At 27.8% G+C, this 16,924-nt stretch overlaps 1 protein-coding gene across 1 annotated transcript in view; it reads right to left on the bottom strand.

Moving 5' to 3' along the window:
- Positions 1-2,127: 2,127 nt before the first annotated feature.
- The window catches only part of LOC142327689 (uncharacterized), a 497,714-nt gene continuing 482,917 nt past the window's right edge, over positions 2,128-16,924 (bottom strand). Inside the window, exon 5 of the mRNA XM_075370936.1 lies at positions 2,128-2,337. Within this exon, the coding sequence (XP_075227051.1) occupies positions 2,252-2,337 (86 nt within the window). The 3' untranslated portion in view covers positions 2,128-2,251. The remainder of the gene's footprint in view (positions 2,338-16,924) is intronic.

Raw genomic sequence — 16,924 nt, 5'->3', positions numbered from 1 at the left:
GCGTAAGCCCTGATTTGTATGGTCCAGAGCTTACATCAGACAAGCTGTTGAGATTGTAGTTAAGAAAGACATGAATTGATGGTGAACCAGTTGAGTTCAGCTCATATAATATATTGAGCAGGTTGTTTAGAATTTTGTAAAACAACTGTTATTTTTTGAGACTGTTAGTCATTTGTAAATGAGAAAATAGATAAATATTTTAAAATAGAATTTTCATAAATATTTTTGATGTTTTGAAAAATAAAAACAAACATTGTTACCTACCGCTATTTTTAATCAATTATTTTATGAATCAGATTAAAAAAGGTGTCTGACCTAATTTTTTTTATTCAAATTTATTTTAGTATCACAAAATTTCAGTAATTCTATTTTCATTTCATAAACTTTCTATGGTTAATTTACTTATAAATTCAAAACACAGGACTGTCTAGTGAAAATGGTGTCACAATGGAAAACAACAAACCTACCAGGATTTAAACAAAAAGTGTTCTGAATGAAAGGTTAGGATGCTATTACTCCACTATGGAGATCAACATTTTTATCAGACTATTAATAAAAGTATAATTATGTTATTAAATTAAGTTTCTTACCTTATTTAACAAAATTGTCAACAAATTTGGCTGATTTTATTTAAAATTAGATAAAAATATATCGATTAAAGTAAAAGTCAAATCAGAAGTTTACAGATATGTTTTAAAATATTAAATAAATAGCAATAATGATAAATGATCCCGTTAAATAAACTGCTAAAATTAAAACAACAATAATTAATTATTTTTTATCGATTAACTCACTGTACCGAAAACGAGAACACCTACTGTCCAATTTGCAGACGATATGATTGAACAATGCTTTTTGAACAGAAACTGGAGAAAAAGGTGCTCAGTTATATTTTGCACTATTTATTTTTGTCACTCACATGTAGTTACTAAAAAAAATTGAATAAGATGACTTCCTTCTACTGGTTGTCTTAAGTAAGGTAGGAAAGAAATCTGGTGTAAAAAAGGATAAATACAGAGTGTTCAAAAAGTGATTCAACCTTATGGGAAAATGAGTAAGTTACAATGGTAGTTGAAAGTGGACTCCATTATATGATTCACATAATTTAATATGATACTGCATGCTCTTAAAAACATGTAACGTTTGTTGAGGAATTTCAGCAACATGTTCAATTTTGCTCTGTGATTCGGAAATGGTGTGAAGATGAATTTTGTAAGTGGCATCCTTAAGGTATCCCTGCAAGAAAAAGTTGCAGGGGATAAATCAGGAGACTGAGGGGCCCATAACAACCCCTTCGAAATCACTGATCCAAGGAAGTGATAGTATTGTTGGCTGTATAAGCCGTAGCATTTTCCTGCTGAAACCATGTGTACTCTAGCCAGTCTAAAGGTATAGTGTTTACAAATTGTTGCATTGTCTGCATGTAGTGTGCTCACTCTTCACTGTGCTGTGAAAGAATGTCATGAAGATTCCCCTACGTGACATTGCACACCAAAAACCCACTTTTTGTCTGTGGAGCTGATTTGGATTTTCCATACACCAAATGCATGAATTCTGTGCATTCACGTATACATCAAGGTGGATGCATGCCTCATCAGACCAAAATCAGTCATCGAGTTCTTTCCCTTATGGCATTATAGACGATATGAACTGTTGACAGAAAGCTACACATTTTCCAGTGTCTGCAGGTAACAATTCGTGAACACGAATTCTGTGTGGATGCATCTTTAAATACTTATGCGATGCCGTGTGGGCACTACTGATGGAGAGACCCAACTGGCTTGCTAGGTGTTGCACAGGCTTTCTTGGGACTAACAGAATATGTAGCTTGCACATTGATCAACCTCTTCTGGTGTTAGCACTTTCGGTCACATTCCCTATCTCTTGGTAGTTGTCACATAGCAACTTAATGGAGACTTGTATGGTTCATGCACACCATACTTTTCTGTGAAGGTATTCTGGGTCTGGGCATAACTGGCACATCTAATGTATTGGGAGGCAATGAATATTCTCTGCTGCATTCTGTAACCCATTTTTCCTCATCACATGCAACATGTAAAAAAAAAGGAAACACTGTTCCACAAGGTTGCATCACTTTTTTTACACTATATTATAATTTTTCACAGTTAGTAATCTGTATTAAATTATGATTATCATTATAACAACAGTAAAGATATAATTAAATATTTTGACAACTTTGGACTAATCAAATATTATCTTTTAAAACTATTCTTAAGATAACCATTATTTTTCATACATTTATTTGTTCTTTTGGTTCTTGAACAGATAATGAAAGTTGTTTATCTTTTCTTATCTTCCCTCCAATTTTTCCACGTCCTGAAATTAAATATAAGTAATATTTATTACATTGCTTGATAAAGAATATACTTTCATATGCTTATTAAATATCAGACAGTATTTATTTCACAATAGCAGTGTAAATTTGTTTCTTCTGGGATAAAGGACCTTTGTTCAGTGAAACTGTACGCTTTCACAGTGCTGTTAAAAAGTCCAGAGTGCAACTTACAAATCTATACCCAAAAAAACTGTATGAGGTTTATGGGGCAAGTACAACTGAAAACTTCACTTGTTTCTTGGTTTCAGGTCAGTAGTGTTGAATTCAACAATCAACTTTCATCAATGTTATGAAGTGGCAAAAAATCCCATTCAATTATTTTCAAACAACCCAAACCATGACTAGAAATGTTTACTCATTCATGTTTTTTATCGATTGTGAGCAAACACAGTACACACCTTGCAGACATTTTTTCTTATGTAATATTTGTGTAAGTATTATACACCCATTCATTTGAGTTGCCTGTTGTCTTAGTGATTTCAGGCATCTTCACTCTTCTAGAATGCATCACCAGCATTCTAGAAGAGTGAATGGATTTATTCAATATTTTGTGCAGTTTTAACCTCAATAGGCTATCTGGAATTTCCAGCGTAGTTTGTGCCATATGACCAGTCCAAAAATAAGAAACCATTTGTAATCAGTTGAAATCAATGGAGCCTTTCTTTCTTTTTTTGTTTAGCCTCCGAAACCACTGTAAGGAATACCTTACTTCAGAGGATGAATGAGGATGATATGTGTGAATGTAAATGAAGTGTAGTCTTGTACAGTCTCAGGTCGACCATTCCTGAGATGTGTGATTAATTGAAACCCAACCAACCAAAGAACACCAGTCTGGTATCTATGATCTGGTTTTCAAATCCACATAAAAGTAATTGCCTTTATGAGGATTTGAACCTTAGAACTTGCGACTTTGAAATCAGCTGATTTGCATTGGCGAGTTCACCACCAGACCAACCAGATGGATGAAATCAATGTAGTCAATTCCTCTTTAATGTGTGACAAAAGTAAAATTAAAAAAGGAAAAAAGATTATAAAATGTTATCAGAATCTTTTATCTATGACTGTAATTTATTAGTAATATCTTTTCAATGATTAGAACAATTTCAGAAGATTATGTAAGTGATTTTTTAATGTTAGTTTTAAAAGTTCTGAATTAGAACTTTTAGATAATCTGCAAGACTCAAGTTTCAATAAAATTCCTACAAAATTGCTTTTTACAGAATTTGGATGCCTATACTATATTGTACTTGGTCAGTTAAAATCAATTAACCCATATACAGCTGAAGTTGTGATAATGCAACGTAATTTTTTTTGCGTTGTGATAGCGTCTCGGCCTTTCATTTGGAGGTTCGGGTTCGAATTCTATGCAGGCATGGCATTTTCCCATGCTACAAATCGTTCATCTCATCCTTTGAAGCAATACCTAACGGTGGTCCTGGAAATTGTTTTGCATTATTATTGCATGAATTATTAAACAATAGCAAAATGTTTTTGTTGGTAATAAGTATTTTATGTTATTGTTCACAAAATTTAATCATTTTATTCTATTTAAGAATAAACTCCAAAGTATAATATTATTTTAACTGATTATTACGTACTCAAAAGTAGCAATAGTTTTTCTATGTAAGCTTATCTTATTATCAATTATTTATTACGTCTTTATCTAGACAGAAAAAAATTAATGTCGCGTTTTTGCAACTTCAGCGGCAATGAATATTCAGAGTGACTCATTATTATTGACATGTTTATTCATTACATAAACACAGTGCAACCTTACATTGATCTTCTGAATAAAAACTTTGGCAAATACAGTGTTTTTGTTCATCACCTTTCAATAGATGAACAGATGATCCATACATTGGTCACTATTATTGTAAAATGTGTATGAAAGAAAAACGTGTGCACTTTGGTAACAAGGTGTGGTGTGTTATATTCTTCATAAGGATACCTTCTTTTCAACTTTTCTCTTTATCAAGGAAAAGAAGCAGAAGTAGATTCTAGCCTTGGATTAGGTGCTTCAGTTGTTCAAAACTTATTGCACATCAGGTAATTCTAGGAAGCACAGCATTTATTTTGATAGATTTTTTAGTTCATATTAATTGTTAAGCTTACTTAAGAAGCAAGGATTTTTTGCAAACGGAACAATTAATAAAAATATTATTCAAAATTGCCCTTTGGAAGATTCTTGTTCTTTGTGTAAGGAACCTCGTGGGATGTACGATTATCAATTTGATATCATCAGTTCAATTAAGTTCTTAATTTTCCCAGGTAATTAGGCTTACAGCTAGTTTTAAGATAATAAATACTTGAACAAAGAAGTATACTTTCAAAACTATTGTTTTGTTTCTGAAACTAAAGTTTTTCCACACTTTTAATGTAACATGCTAAATATATTTTTAAATATTAACGAAGCTGTATTATGCAGTATTATTATTAAAATAGGTTTTAAAACTATTTGGTTAATATTACTACTACTATTACAACCAAATATAATATCAATAACTAAATTACAAGTGAAATAAACTACTGTAATCTGCAGATTATACAGCAAACCTAGTTTTATGAGGAAAGGAATTTATATGTTGAATGAACTCGTGAATAATTAAAAATATCTAATGACTTTTAATCTCTATCATTGTAGTTTGTCTACAATTGCCTGTTGTAAGTTCTTCTAGTAATTTTGTATCCACAAATATGAGGCCATTCTGATGTAGTTTTGAATTACGTTGTCTTGCCCTTATTCCTTTGTTATAATTATGAATCCCTTCATTCATTTTTAAAGCTGAAGTTTTACACAAATAATTATGATGATTAGTTCACCACATAAGTTTAAAGTGTGTGGACTGAAATATGGAATTGGAATTTTTTAATGTACAAGACTGCACTTCATTTACATATACACATCATCATCATTCATCCTCTAAAGTAATACCTTATGGTGGTTTCAGAATAAAACAGAAAAAAAAGGTTAGGCCATAGGCTCAGAAATATAAATTCAGCCAGGGATCAGCAGAGTGACAGTTTAAAGTTTCAGTAAAGTGTGTGAATAACATGAGTATGGTTTACAATAAGTGTGATCAAGTGGGCAAGAGCATTTGAAGTGAGTGTCCGATAAGAAAGAAGTGAAGAGTGCATCACGAGTATTCCATTTTAGATGTGGGGTTAAAAACAAGAAGTTGATTGGTGAGTTCTTTGTGAACAGAAATAGAAGTGACATTATTCATTAATGAAGTGTAAGGTAGTTTTTTGTAAACAATGAAATTGAATAATACTGCCATCAAGTGAATTGTTATCTTAATATTAATTCAATATTTGTTTCTATTATTTATTATAAAGTCTTTAGTAGATCGGAATTGTATTTTGGTATTTACAATTTAAATGATATTAAATTAACTTTAATTATTATATTTTACCTTATACGTTATTTAAGAGTAATAAATTGTATTTATGAAAAGTTTTATGTGTGCTATCTCTCAATATCCTTGTTGAACCATGAACACAAGACAATATCATTCTGCTTACAATTTTTATCAAATGATACTTTATCACATAAGTCACTGAATATTTGCTGATAGTGAACTCAAATAAAATCTAACAATTTAGATATGGTGTTATTAATTAGTTTGTTTAAATAGTAGCTTTGTTCATTATATTTATTCTGAAATTCAATAAAACTTGTGTTTTTTTTATTTAAAGTTTTTTTGTTTCTGTTTAGATAAACATTGGCTTACTGTAAACTTATTTGGCAAATTGTGCTCAACACACGCTGATTGTTCTCCCAAATTTAAACTTTTATTTGAACAAATGATGTAAAAGTTATCACTACACTGATTTAAACTACTCTCTAGTTCATTAAATAAAGAATAAGATGGAAACTAAATTTAAACTTGTGAGATAGATGAATTGTAGAACGTCATTCTAAAAAGTGCTTAAAAATGTTTTTCCTTAGCATCAAATGAATGGCAGTTTATTAGCTGACTGTTTTTTTTTTTTACAATAATTTAGTTTATACAGTATTTTTTTTTGTACTGTTCAATAAACAGAATTTCAACTCTTTTAAATTAAACAAATTAATACCCAATTCTTTTTCTGGTTAAAAATATATTTAAAATGTTAAAAGAACAAGAGTATTAATTATTAAAGATTACAATTCAATAACTTCACTAAATTTTTATAAAACAATTATATCTTGATATCCAAAAGACTAAAATTAGTTAAATGGATAATCAGTCAGATATCAGTTTTGATAGAGATTAATAACAAAAAATATTACTAGTACACTCAGCACAAATTATTATACACAAACCTGACATGAATATCCATATTTTATGAAGGCATATGTGGTTATTATAACATAAAATATCAGTCAATAACTGAAATTGTAGTAGCGGATACCTGATTATCAGACCATGTTTATCAAATAATTAACTTTGCAAACATTAGAAACCAAATCAGTCAGATCCTAAGGAAAACAATTATTTCAGTTTTTTCCTTGTCAATAAGAACATATTTGTGGTTTTGATTTACAACTCACAGGAATAAATTAAAAGTATAAAACATTTTAATGTTATTTATGACAATGAAAGTAATTAAAAATTAATCTTTTGCCTTTTATTTTAAAAAGGCAAAAGATTAATTTTAGTTTTGTTTTAATCATAATTTATTTTATGTGTTTTATTTAGCTTTTAAAACTTTTAATAAAAAAAATAATTAATTTAATTTAATTTGATGAAGTGCATGTGTTTCAGAATCATATAATCATCTTAGAAACAAATTGAAATGTTTCAATTGAAAGGTTTCAATTACAAGTAGACAATTTTACTACTTTTTTATTGAACTGTGTTCACATCTGCTCATTTTGTATATGTTTTACGAGAGTGTAAGTTTACAGACATTTATCAATGTAAATATGGGTCAAATTGATGTACGATTGTCCAGTACATGGATAATGATTGTTCATTTTAATGAACATATCATATGTTCATTTTGTTGTTGTTTTAGTTATCAACACTTTTTAATCTATTGATCTAGTTTATATGCATTATTCATAAATAACATAACTTGTTAAAATTACCCATTCATTTATTAGGGAAAAATGACTCAAGTATTACTAAACGTACAATTCACACTATGAAAGCAAAAAGTAATTAATTTATTTTGGTAAACCAAAACTAGAAGAAAAAAAGAAAATTTAAACACTACAAAAAAGATTAAATAAATGATAGGAAATTAATGAAATAATTAAAACACAACTGTCATATTTAAAAATACAGGTTCATTTATCTTTTTAATTACACATTAACTATTTATCTACGATAAATTACATTATTCTACAGACTTAATAAAATAATATACATCTTGAATCACTTTATACAAAACATAAAAAAAAGTAATACTAACAATAATTAAATTAAACATTAGTTCTCAAATAATTAGATATACGTATAATAAATGTATTTATAATGTAGGATAAAAAAATTACCGTTAATAATAAACAAGGAATTTTTTATTTTATAAATACTATTCTTATCTTTACTTATCTATTTGAATTTATTTTTTAAAATGTACACAGATAAATCACAACCAATAAATGGTTTTCATTATAAATAACTATTTTACTATTATATTAATTAAAATATATAATACAATAATTTTATTATTTACAATTAAAGAAATCACAGATTAATTATAGTAATTTAGTGAGTGTAATTTAATACAATACTTAACTTTTAATTCTAAACTTAGGTTTAAATATTAAATTTCTCTACAAAAGAATATTTACAAAATTTAATTAGTAATTTTTATTTTTAATGAAAAAATGTAACTCCTTAATATTCTGAGAAAAAAATATGGTGTTTTTGTACCTTTCTGGAAGTAGGTATCACCTTGTCACATATTAGTATATGATGCATATAATTTTTAAGTAGACATAACTTTAAAGCAAAAAAAAATTAACAAAAGTTAATTAACAAAATTAATTGAAAAGTTATACAATTTAAAATTCAGTTTAAATAAAATAATATAATTAATAACCTTAAATTTTATAACCTTTTTAAAATCTTTTTATATGTAAATTGATCACACACAACATTTAATGGTAAATAAAACATAAAAAGTTGTACTATTTAAAATTTACTGTTGTACTGTTACTAACAGTAAAAAATTTGAAGTTTTAAAATTTTGTTAACTATTGGGAGAGAATAGAAGGGATTTGACTTTTGTGATACTCTGTGCGTTACGGAAGTTTAAAATGATAAATTACAGTATTACAACTGCATTTACAACAGATACAACTATTGAACTTAAATGAAATTAATGATTTTTAAAAAAACAAACAATTTTCTGAAATTCAAATTCTGATAGTTCTTTTGTTTTGACTTAAAAAAAATTGATTTTCATGAAATTAAAATTTCATGTATCAATTAAAAAAAAAATTTTTTTACAAATTTTATTATTTAAAGAAAGATATGTACGGTAATTATTTACCTATAAATAAATATAAACACATAGTGCTTTTGTGTGGGTAAAGAAATAATTACAGCACCAATCGTGATCTCATTACTATGGTGATGTGAATGGTGTTCTTTGAGGATGATACAAAAAATTTTGGATAATGTAAATTAATCATTTATAAATGGTAATATCAAGGTTGCCACTAATAAATTATTATAAATTCTATTTTTTTAAATATCAAAATATAATTTTCGTTTCATAGTAAATTTTTTTTTATGCAAATAAATATCTACAAAATGTTCCCGCAGAACAATGAATAGATGTATTGAATGTTTACAGTTGACTTAAATAAGAGAAAAGCTGACAGGAATTAACCCCTCTATATTACATTTTATTCTGGCTGACACTCTGTAACAGCTGCCAATGGATGACAATGAAATGAGTATTTTTAGTGCTTGAAAAAATGCTATGACTGACCGTGAGTGAAACCCAGAACATCTGGATAAAAGGCACAGATTCTATCATTCTGCCATGTAGATTGGCTGTAGTTAAATAAAAGGATATTATTTTAATTTCAATGACTTAGATAGCAAATTTACATCTCTAAAATTTTAAATTTTTAATTTTGTTTCTAATTAATAAACTATAATAAAAAAATCCATTCTGAAGAAGCAAAGACCTGAATAAATACTCAACAGAAATCATAAAAAGAAAAACAGTAAGAGAAACAATTACTTTAGTAATTTTAATCAATTCTTAACTGGTGTTAAGAAGCAGTTTTTTAAACTATTATTATATAAATAATAAAATGTCAAGTAATTGTTTTTCCTTGTTTATTTTTTCTTCAAAAAACAGGCATCTTAAATTCTTACTATGAAATAGTGATTATTCTGTTTTTATAACTATGAATAGAACTCAAAAGTGGGGTTGTTCTCAAATTTATTCCTGCTTCAATTAAATTAAGTTAAGTTTATTTGAATGCTATTATATTTTAATAGATGACAGCTATTCTGAACTGAAATTATAAGGATAACATTAAACTACTGGTTAAAGAAATAGAAACTTATCAGTTTTGCTTTATAGGTAGATTTCATAAGAAAGCTACCTATTATGATGGGTACAATGATTCTACTTCCAGAAAATTTCAACATATCTTTGCGTTTCACATCAGCCAGACCCAAAATCACCATCAGCTCAAAAGTTTACGTATATTTATTTCACTTTGTTGTGACACGATAACTGCCATAATTTTGCCCCAATCACTTTCAAATTGATTCTTAAAAATAACTCATCCAGAAATCTCGGTCAAGTTCGTTAATGGCCAAAATCGAACCATGAGGGTGGAAATGGGGGGCTTTTTTGAAAAAAAAAACAAAATATCGCTAAAATTATATATTAATTATATAATTATATTAAATTAATAAATATTAATATTAATTATATTAATTAATAAAATATCAAATTCGTTTAAAGTTCCTACTATTCTTTGGATAAGGGCCTTTTATGTAAGAAAGTTTTTTGATATCACCAACCATTGGCCCAGGTGGTGAAAAAAATGGGGTTTTGAAGACAAAAATATATATCTACTTTAACAGGCACAGTATTGAATTGGTTTAAAGTGGTTGTTAGTCCTCTAAACATTACCTAAAACTTTTATCTCAAACAATTTTTGATATTACCAACCCTTACGACAAGGGATGCCTAAAACAAAAAAACAAACAGAAAAAAACAAAATATCGCTACAACTTTCTTATTAAGTGAAATTAAAAATTTGTTTACAGTTCTTGCTATTCTTGGATGAGGGCCTAAAAATTATCTAAGTAAATTTTTTTGAAATCACGTACATTGTCCCACGGGATTGAAAAAATTGGGTTTTGAAGACAAAAAAAATCATACTTCCCTTAATAGGCACAGTATCAAATTGGTTTAAAGTTGCTGTTTGTCCTCTAAACGTTACCTAAAACTTACATCTGAAACAATTTTTGATATGATTAACCCTTACGGCAAGGGATGACCAAAATGTTGCTAGAATTGTAAACTGGGGCGTGTCATATGCTAAACATGTGAAACTTTTCTTCACATGTAACCATTTTTGTATTGAGTAAATTTGAAGTTTTTCTTAACCTTAAGGAGGAAATCTTTTTATCCCTTCCTTAGCACCAGTGAATTCTACCTCTGCCTTCCAGCAAACTGAAAGGGATTTTTTTTGTTTAAATTCACTACACAAAATATTATTTAATCATCTGTTGCCAAATTTACTTTACAAGATTTTTTTATTTGAGAAATAATATCGATTTTGATATCTTTTACCCAAACAATGGTTTTAATCTTTTGAACAGAATATATATTTCCAGTGAATATACATTTGCAAAATTTAAAAAAAAATATTTAGATTTTGAATATACTACTATTACTATATCAATTTTTAGATTTAATTTTTATACTTATTAATAAATTTAATAAAACTTATTCTTAATAGATTTAATAATAACTTGAAAAATATATAAATTTTATTATTGTAAATATTTTTAATGATATTGGAAGCTTATAGAAATATGGTAAAATACTTATTACAATTATGTTATCAGTACAACATATTTTAATGAGGATAAATCTTTGAACATCCATAAGTCTACTTTTTTCTAATTATAAATATGGTGCGTGTGTGTATATACACACATATTCATAATCATATCCACATAATTACTTTTAAATAATGTTGAATACACAGGGAGAAGCAACATAAAACCAAACCTATAATGTTACTGCTGCAGAATCAGTAGGTTATGTTGGAAAAAAATTTTATAAATATACTTATATATTAAATAAGAAAAACATAAAACGTAATTTAAATGTTATATTTATTTACCTTACTGTTCAAAATAACTACAGTGAGCATCGATGCCCTTTTGTGCTCAACTGATCATATTAAGATTCATTTGACGCAAAACATTGTCAATTGCGTTGATTTTTCATTGAATGTTCACCTTCAGTTCATGTTCTGTGAAATAACACGGCCGGATAAATGAAATCATGCCTTGTCTGACATGAAATATGACATCAGGTCTCTCTGTTCAAGAGCATTGTTTTTGAGAAGCCAGTTGCAATAATCAAGTCGTTTCGGTTTGTCTTTCTCCTTCAGTTGTTGCACAGTTGTAACGCAGTATGGTTTCAATTTTAATTCATGAGGAATTTTACAACAAGATGTGTATTTAACACCAGATTGTTGGGATAACTAGCACAGTGATTTTTTTGGACTGGCAGTAATTTTCCTTTCAATATCAGCAATGACCTGTGAAATCCTAACGGAAGGTTACCTATTTCATTTAGCATTTTAAACTGAATCTGTTGCACGCCATTTTTTAAGTAAATCATGTATGCTACTCTTCACTGGGATACAGGCATTCAGAAATTTTAGTACAAATACTTGACGTGATTCTTCAAACTATCGAGAACGAATATAGGCCTCAACTACAGCTATCCTCTCCTGGGTTGAATGAGGCATTTTACACAAACACAGTTGCACCTACAATACTGCATTGAAAAAAACCGTATACCGCACTGACACGTAACTATCTGACAAATGGCAGCAACTATCATTAGTAACATATACATACACTGGTGCTAGTTGTGTGGAAGTCTTTCATAAATAATGTTGGGTAGCGGTTTCATTATGGGTTTGGTTTTATGTTGCTCACCCTGTATTTACTATATTTACATTATAATATACAAAATAGTACAATGTAGTTAATATGATAATATAAGTCCACCACATTTAATTTCTGTGCTCATAAAAAATCATAAATTATTTTATGTCTCTTATATAAATCACTCATGGTCAATTTTATGATATACCATTTTGTTTTCTCTATTTTGACAAATAGAGAAAACAAAATGGTATGGTTTATATTTTATTGTGGTGACCCACAATAAAATATAAACCATGCAATATAACATTGTTTTGGGAAGGTTTTCTATAAAAAAACACACATACACATACAGAAACAATATAATTCATACATCAGAAGAAATTGACAACAATCTTGATTTACTAATATATATAAAGCTGTTAATCAATATATATATATATATATATATAATATTAATATACATAAAGCTATATATACATGTCATCAACTACAGTCATCAAATATATGGTAATGGGAAAAATAAACACAGGAATGCATTATATACTATTACAATGGTACCAATTATTAATCTACAAAATATGTATAAGAAGATATTTTAAAATGGGTTAAATTGTGCACAACTGTAGTACTCAGCTGTGATTCTTACAAAAACTAAACCAAAATAATTTAAAAAAAAGAAGATTCAGTTTTTTGTTTGGAGTATCATAATTACGTAGTGAAATCTTTTTACCAAAAATATTTTGTAATGAATTTTTTACTACATATACAGCAAGCATTATGTTAATCTGAATTCATTGATTGTTAAATGAAAGATTATGTTTACTACTGACATCCTTTGCAAGCTCTGTTCCTATTTGTGAACAATAATTAATAAAAAGAAGTCTTCTTTGATTTTTTGACTGTACACATTTAAAGTTAGTTTAGTTTTTATTCATTATATAACACCCATGTCAGAATTTTCTATTAAAATACAAGTAATTGTATTATTTTTATACGTGAAGGATAAGTAATTGTTAAAAGTTATTGATATAACGAAACTCATTTTATTTTAAACATTTAGAAATAATATAACTTTATTATTTTACTTTTTCTTATACAGGCACAATTTGGGAATACTTTAAAATAAAGTACAATTTTATTTTAAAAACAGTATATTCAAGCTGAAAAAACATACTTATTTACAGTTTATAGTAGCAAATGTAAAATTCTTGGAAGCCAGAAATTATTATCTTTATACATTATTATGCAATCTTTGTTGCTGTCTTTGTTCAGTCATTGTCAAACAAATTCAAAGAATAGATTTTAATTCATTACAATCAGATTTGCTTTGTGATATCTTTCAAATTACCAGTCAAAAAAGTTTCTGAATAAATTTCACTAAAATATTGAAAGTACTTGCAATAATTATTAAACTTTTAATGAAAGTTTTATAGCTAAATGATTACTTTCCACATTAAAAGAAAAAAGTAGTTTGTAATAGTTCTCAAAATAGTGTAAAATTTTAATTTATTTATATAAGGTTGTGTATCAGTGTTTGTTACTAAGGGTTTTTGTGGGGTTAGATTGGAGAAATTTTGTAGGAATTAGATTTTCTTCCTTTATATCAAGCCAATAGAAAAAATGAATTAAAAATTATTTAATATATGAATAATCCCATGCCTGGCCAGAAATTGAATCTGTATAAGAGACAGAGGCATATCACTTTACTATGAGATTGGTAGGAAGATTAAAAAGGTTAAAGGAGGAGACATTCAGGGGCATGTTAAATCAGTAGAGGAATTCTAATTTGTTGGTATGACTGATTAATGATGAATAGGTTATGTCGAATTAGGTAGGGAAGTGTTGGGTAACTACTTGAAGGTTGCTCTCCATTCTTTAGAATGGAAGCACAATTCCAGAACAAACATTTTTGTAACAAGTCCAAATAACAAATTTTTTTATTTATTGAGATTAGTGCCATGCGCGGCTCTGAAATCTAAATAACAACATCTAAAATATGAAATAAATTGAGTTAATGAGTGTTTGGAGAAGAACATGTCAGTTGAGGATATTGAATTGCATCCAAAATGAGATTATTCAGAAGAAAATCAACATGAAAAAAACAGTGCTGCCGAAGTGAAATAATTATCACGCTATGGTCCCATATGTAGAATAGCTGAAGAAAGAATTCCTCAAAAATCTTGGACATGGATTCAACTCAACGTAAAAAGTGTGAGAGACCCAGAAAGAAGTAAATGGATGGTACAATATTCCTATGGAGAAAAGAACTTTTTATAATGAAGAAGTTTATGGATAAATGCAAATTTGGAAGGTGGAAATGACATTAACTATATTTTTTAATTTATACAGAACAAACTAGATTACTTTCAATTAGAAAGAGAAATGTAAAAAGATGTTTGTATACTTGAAAATAAGTATCTAAACATATTAAATTAAACTGATTTTATTAAAAAAATGTTTATTTTAGGAATTTATTCTACTTCTAAAAATAATTCCTCATGTTCGAAAAAAACAGTTAAATGAGAATTTTTCCTAAACCTAATAAATGTGAATAAAGTAATGATGAAAAAATTAAAGTCAGAATGAGAAATTAAGCTTGGTACTTTCATAATGTACTTACTATTTCAGCTAATTGCTGCAGAGAATGACTTGCATTTATGTAATTAAAACAATATTATTCCATTGTTTTTTTGAATCTCTGTGATAATTAATTGATTTTTTCTGTTATCTTCGTATGAATTTACATTAAATGAGTATACCCCTCATTATCCTGACTATATATATATATATATATATATATATGTAAGGAAAGAATATTATTTCCTTAATATGATTGAATTTACTGCACAAGTTTGATGAGTTGGTAAGTTAGACACCTGATGGTGCAGGAGATAAAAAGATTAAGAAATTAATAAACATGTGGTGTGATAATGAAAGAATTAGAAATTAATAAACATGTGGTGTAATAATGACCAATTGAATTAGACTAACAAAAAATCGTTTGTTAAAGAATCTGTAAAAATTGTTTGTAAAAGAGGGGAACAACATAGTAAGTAATAAACTTTGAATGTTGTTTCCTTTATAATTAATGTAATTAGCAATTGTAAAATTTGTAGATAAATAAAATTTACTTTGGTTTGCAGAAAAACATTTCAGTTTAATTATTTGTGTTTAACCGCAAGAAAAGAATAAAAAAAAAATAAAACACATTATAAAAAAACATTCTTGTTGAAAGTTCACAATGGGTACTCTTAGATTTGATTTTATGGTTCAAAGCTCGGCAAATGGAAAAACAAATTTCTTGTATATAATCTTAATGTGTACACCGGATGGTCACACTTTCAAGTTCCCAGATGAACACCAGCCAATATGTTACATATTACAATTATGGATTCACCAGCATTTGCTAAGGTAAAAAACACACTCAAAAAGAGACACCAAACAAGAAAGATTAATACAACTACGGAAATGCTAAAAACTTATTTAGATGAAAGGGGTAATTTACAATTCAATGATTTTTAATTAGAAGAAAAAATAACTGAATCACACACTACTAACATTAGTGCCTCAGAACAACCATTGATAAAATGTTAGAAAAATTACTTGAAAGTAATAAACAGAAATCTGAAACCTGAGATACCGGAAATATAGCAAAAGAATTTACAATTGGGATATTTAATGGAAGTAACTTGGAACGCGTACCATTGGATTAACTGATTTGAAAAAGAGTGTAATAGGTTCTATATAATTCAGGATAAGAAGAAAATAGAAATTTTGAAATATTTACTAGAAAGAGAAAGCTTGTGTAGATTGGTATAGCTGCATGCTATTAAAATTTATGCCTGAATCAGAATGGAAGAAATGGAAAAAAAATTTGTAAAACATACACAAATAAAGGTTGGACTCCACTAGGAAATGCATTATCATTCTAATACCACACAGGTTCTCTATTAGATTATACAGTAAAGAAAGAAGTCTTTCTTTATACAGTAAAGAGTATTATTGAAAGTACAAAGCCAATTTACACTGGAGCATTAATAGACCTTATTGCAACTGGTCTACCAAACTTTGTTGCTGACATGATTGATAGAAAGACATTAGGAAAAATCCCTGTAACAAAGTAGGCAAATTAGAACATTTTGTTTACAAGAAGAATTTTGAAATGAAAAAAAATATAAACAATTCAGTATTGGAAATGGAACTGAATAGCAAGGATCCAAAAAACTGATAATTACACCATTAATTAAACTCAAAGTAGTATTAGATGAAACATTAAAGTATTTATGATATTTGGTATTTATGATTTAGGCTCAAATGCTTCATTGATAAATTCAAAATTATTAAATCTAAAGATGAAAGATAATCATAATACAAGAAGAGTAAATGAGAACAATTAATGGTGTAAACAAAACGAATGGGTTAATAACGGTGAAAGCAAAATTTTAGATACAGAAGAATACATGAT

Source organism: Lycorma delicatula, chromosome 7, assembly GCF_047948215.1.
Source record: "Lycorma delicatula isolate Av1 chromosome 7, ASM4794821v1, whole genome shotgun sequence".
In the NCBI taxonomy this organism is placed as follows: domain Eukaryota; kingdom Metazoa; phylum Arthropoda; class Insecta; order Hemiptera; family Fulgoridae; genus Lycorma; species Lycorma delicatula.
Note: the sequence above shows the minus strand (reverse complement) of the source record. Positions and strands in the feature narration are given on the sequence as shown.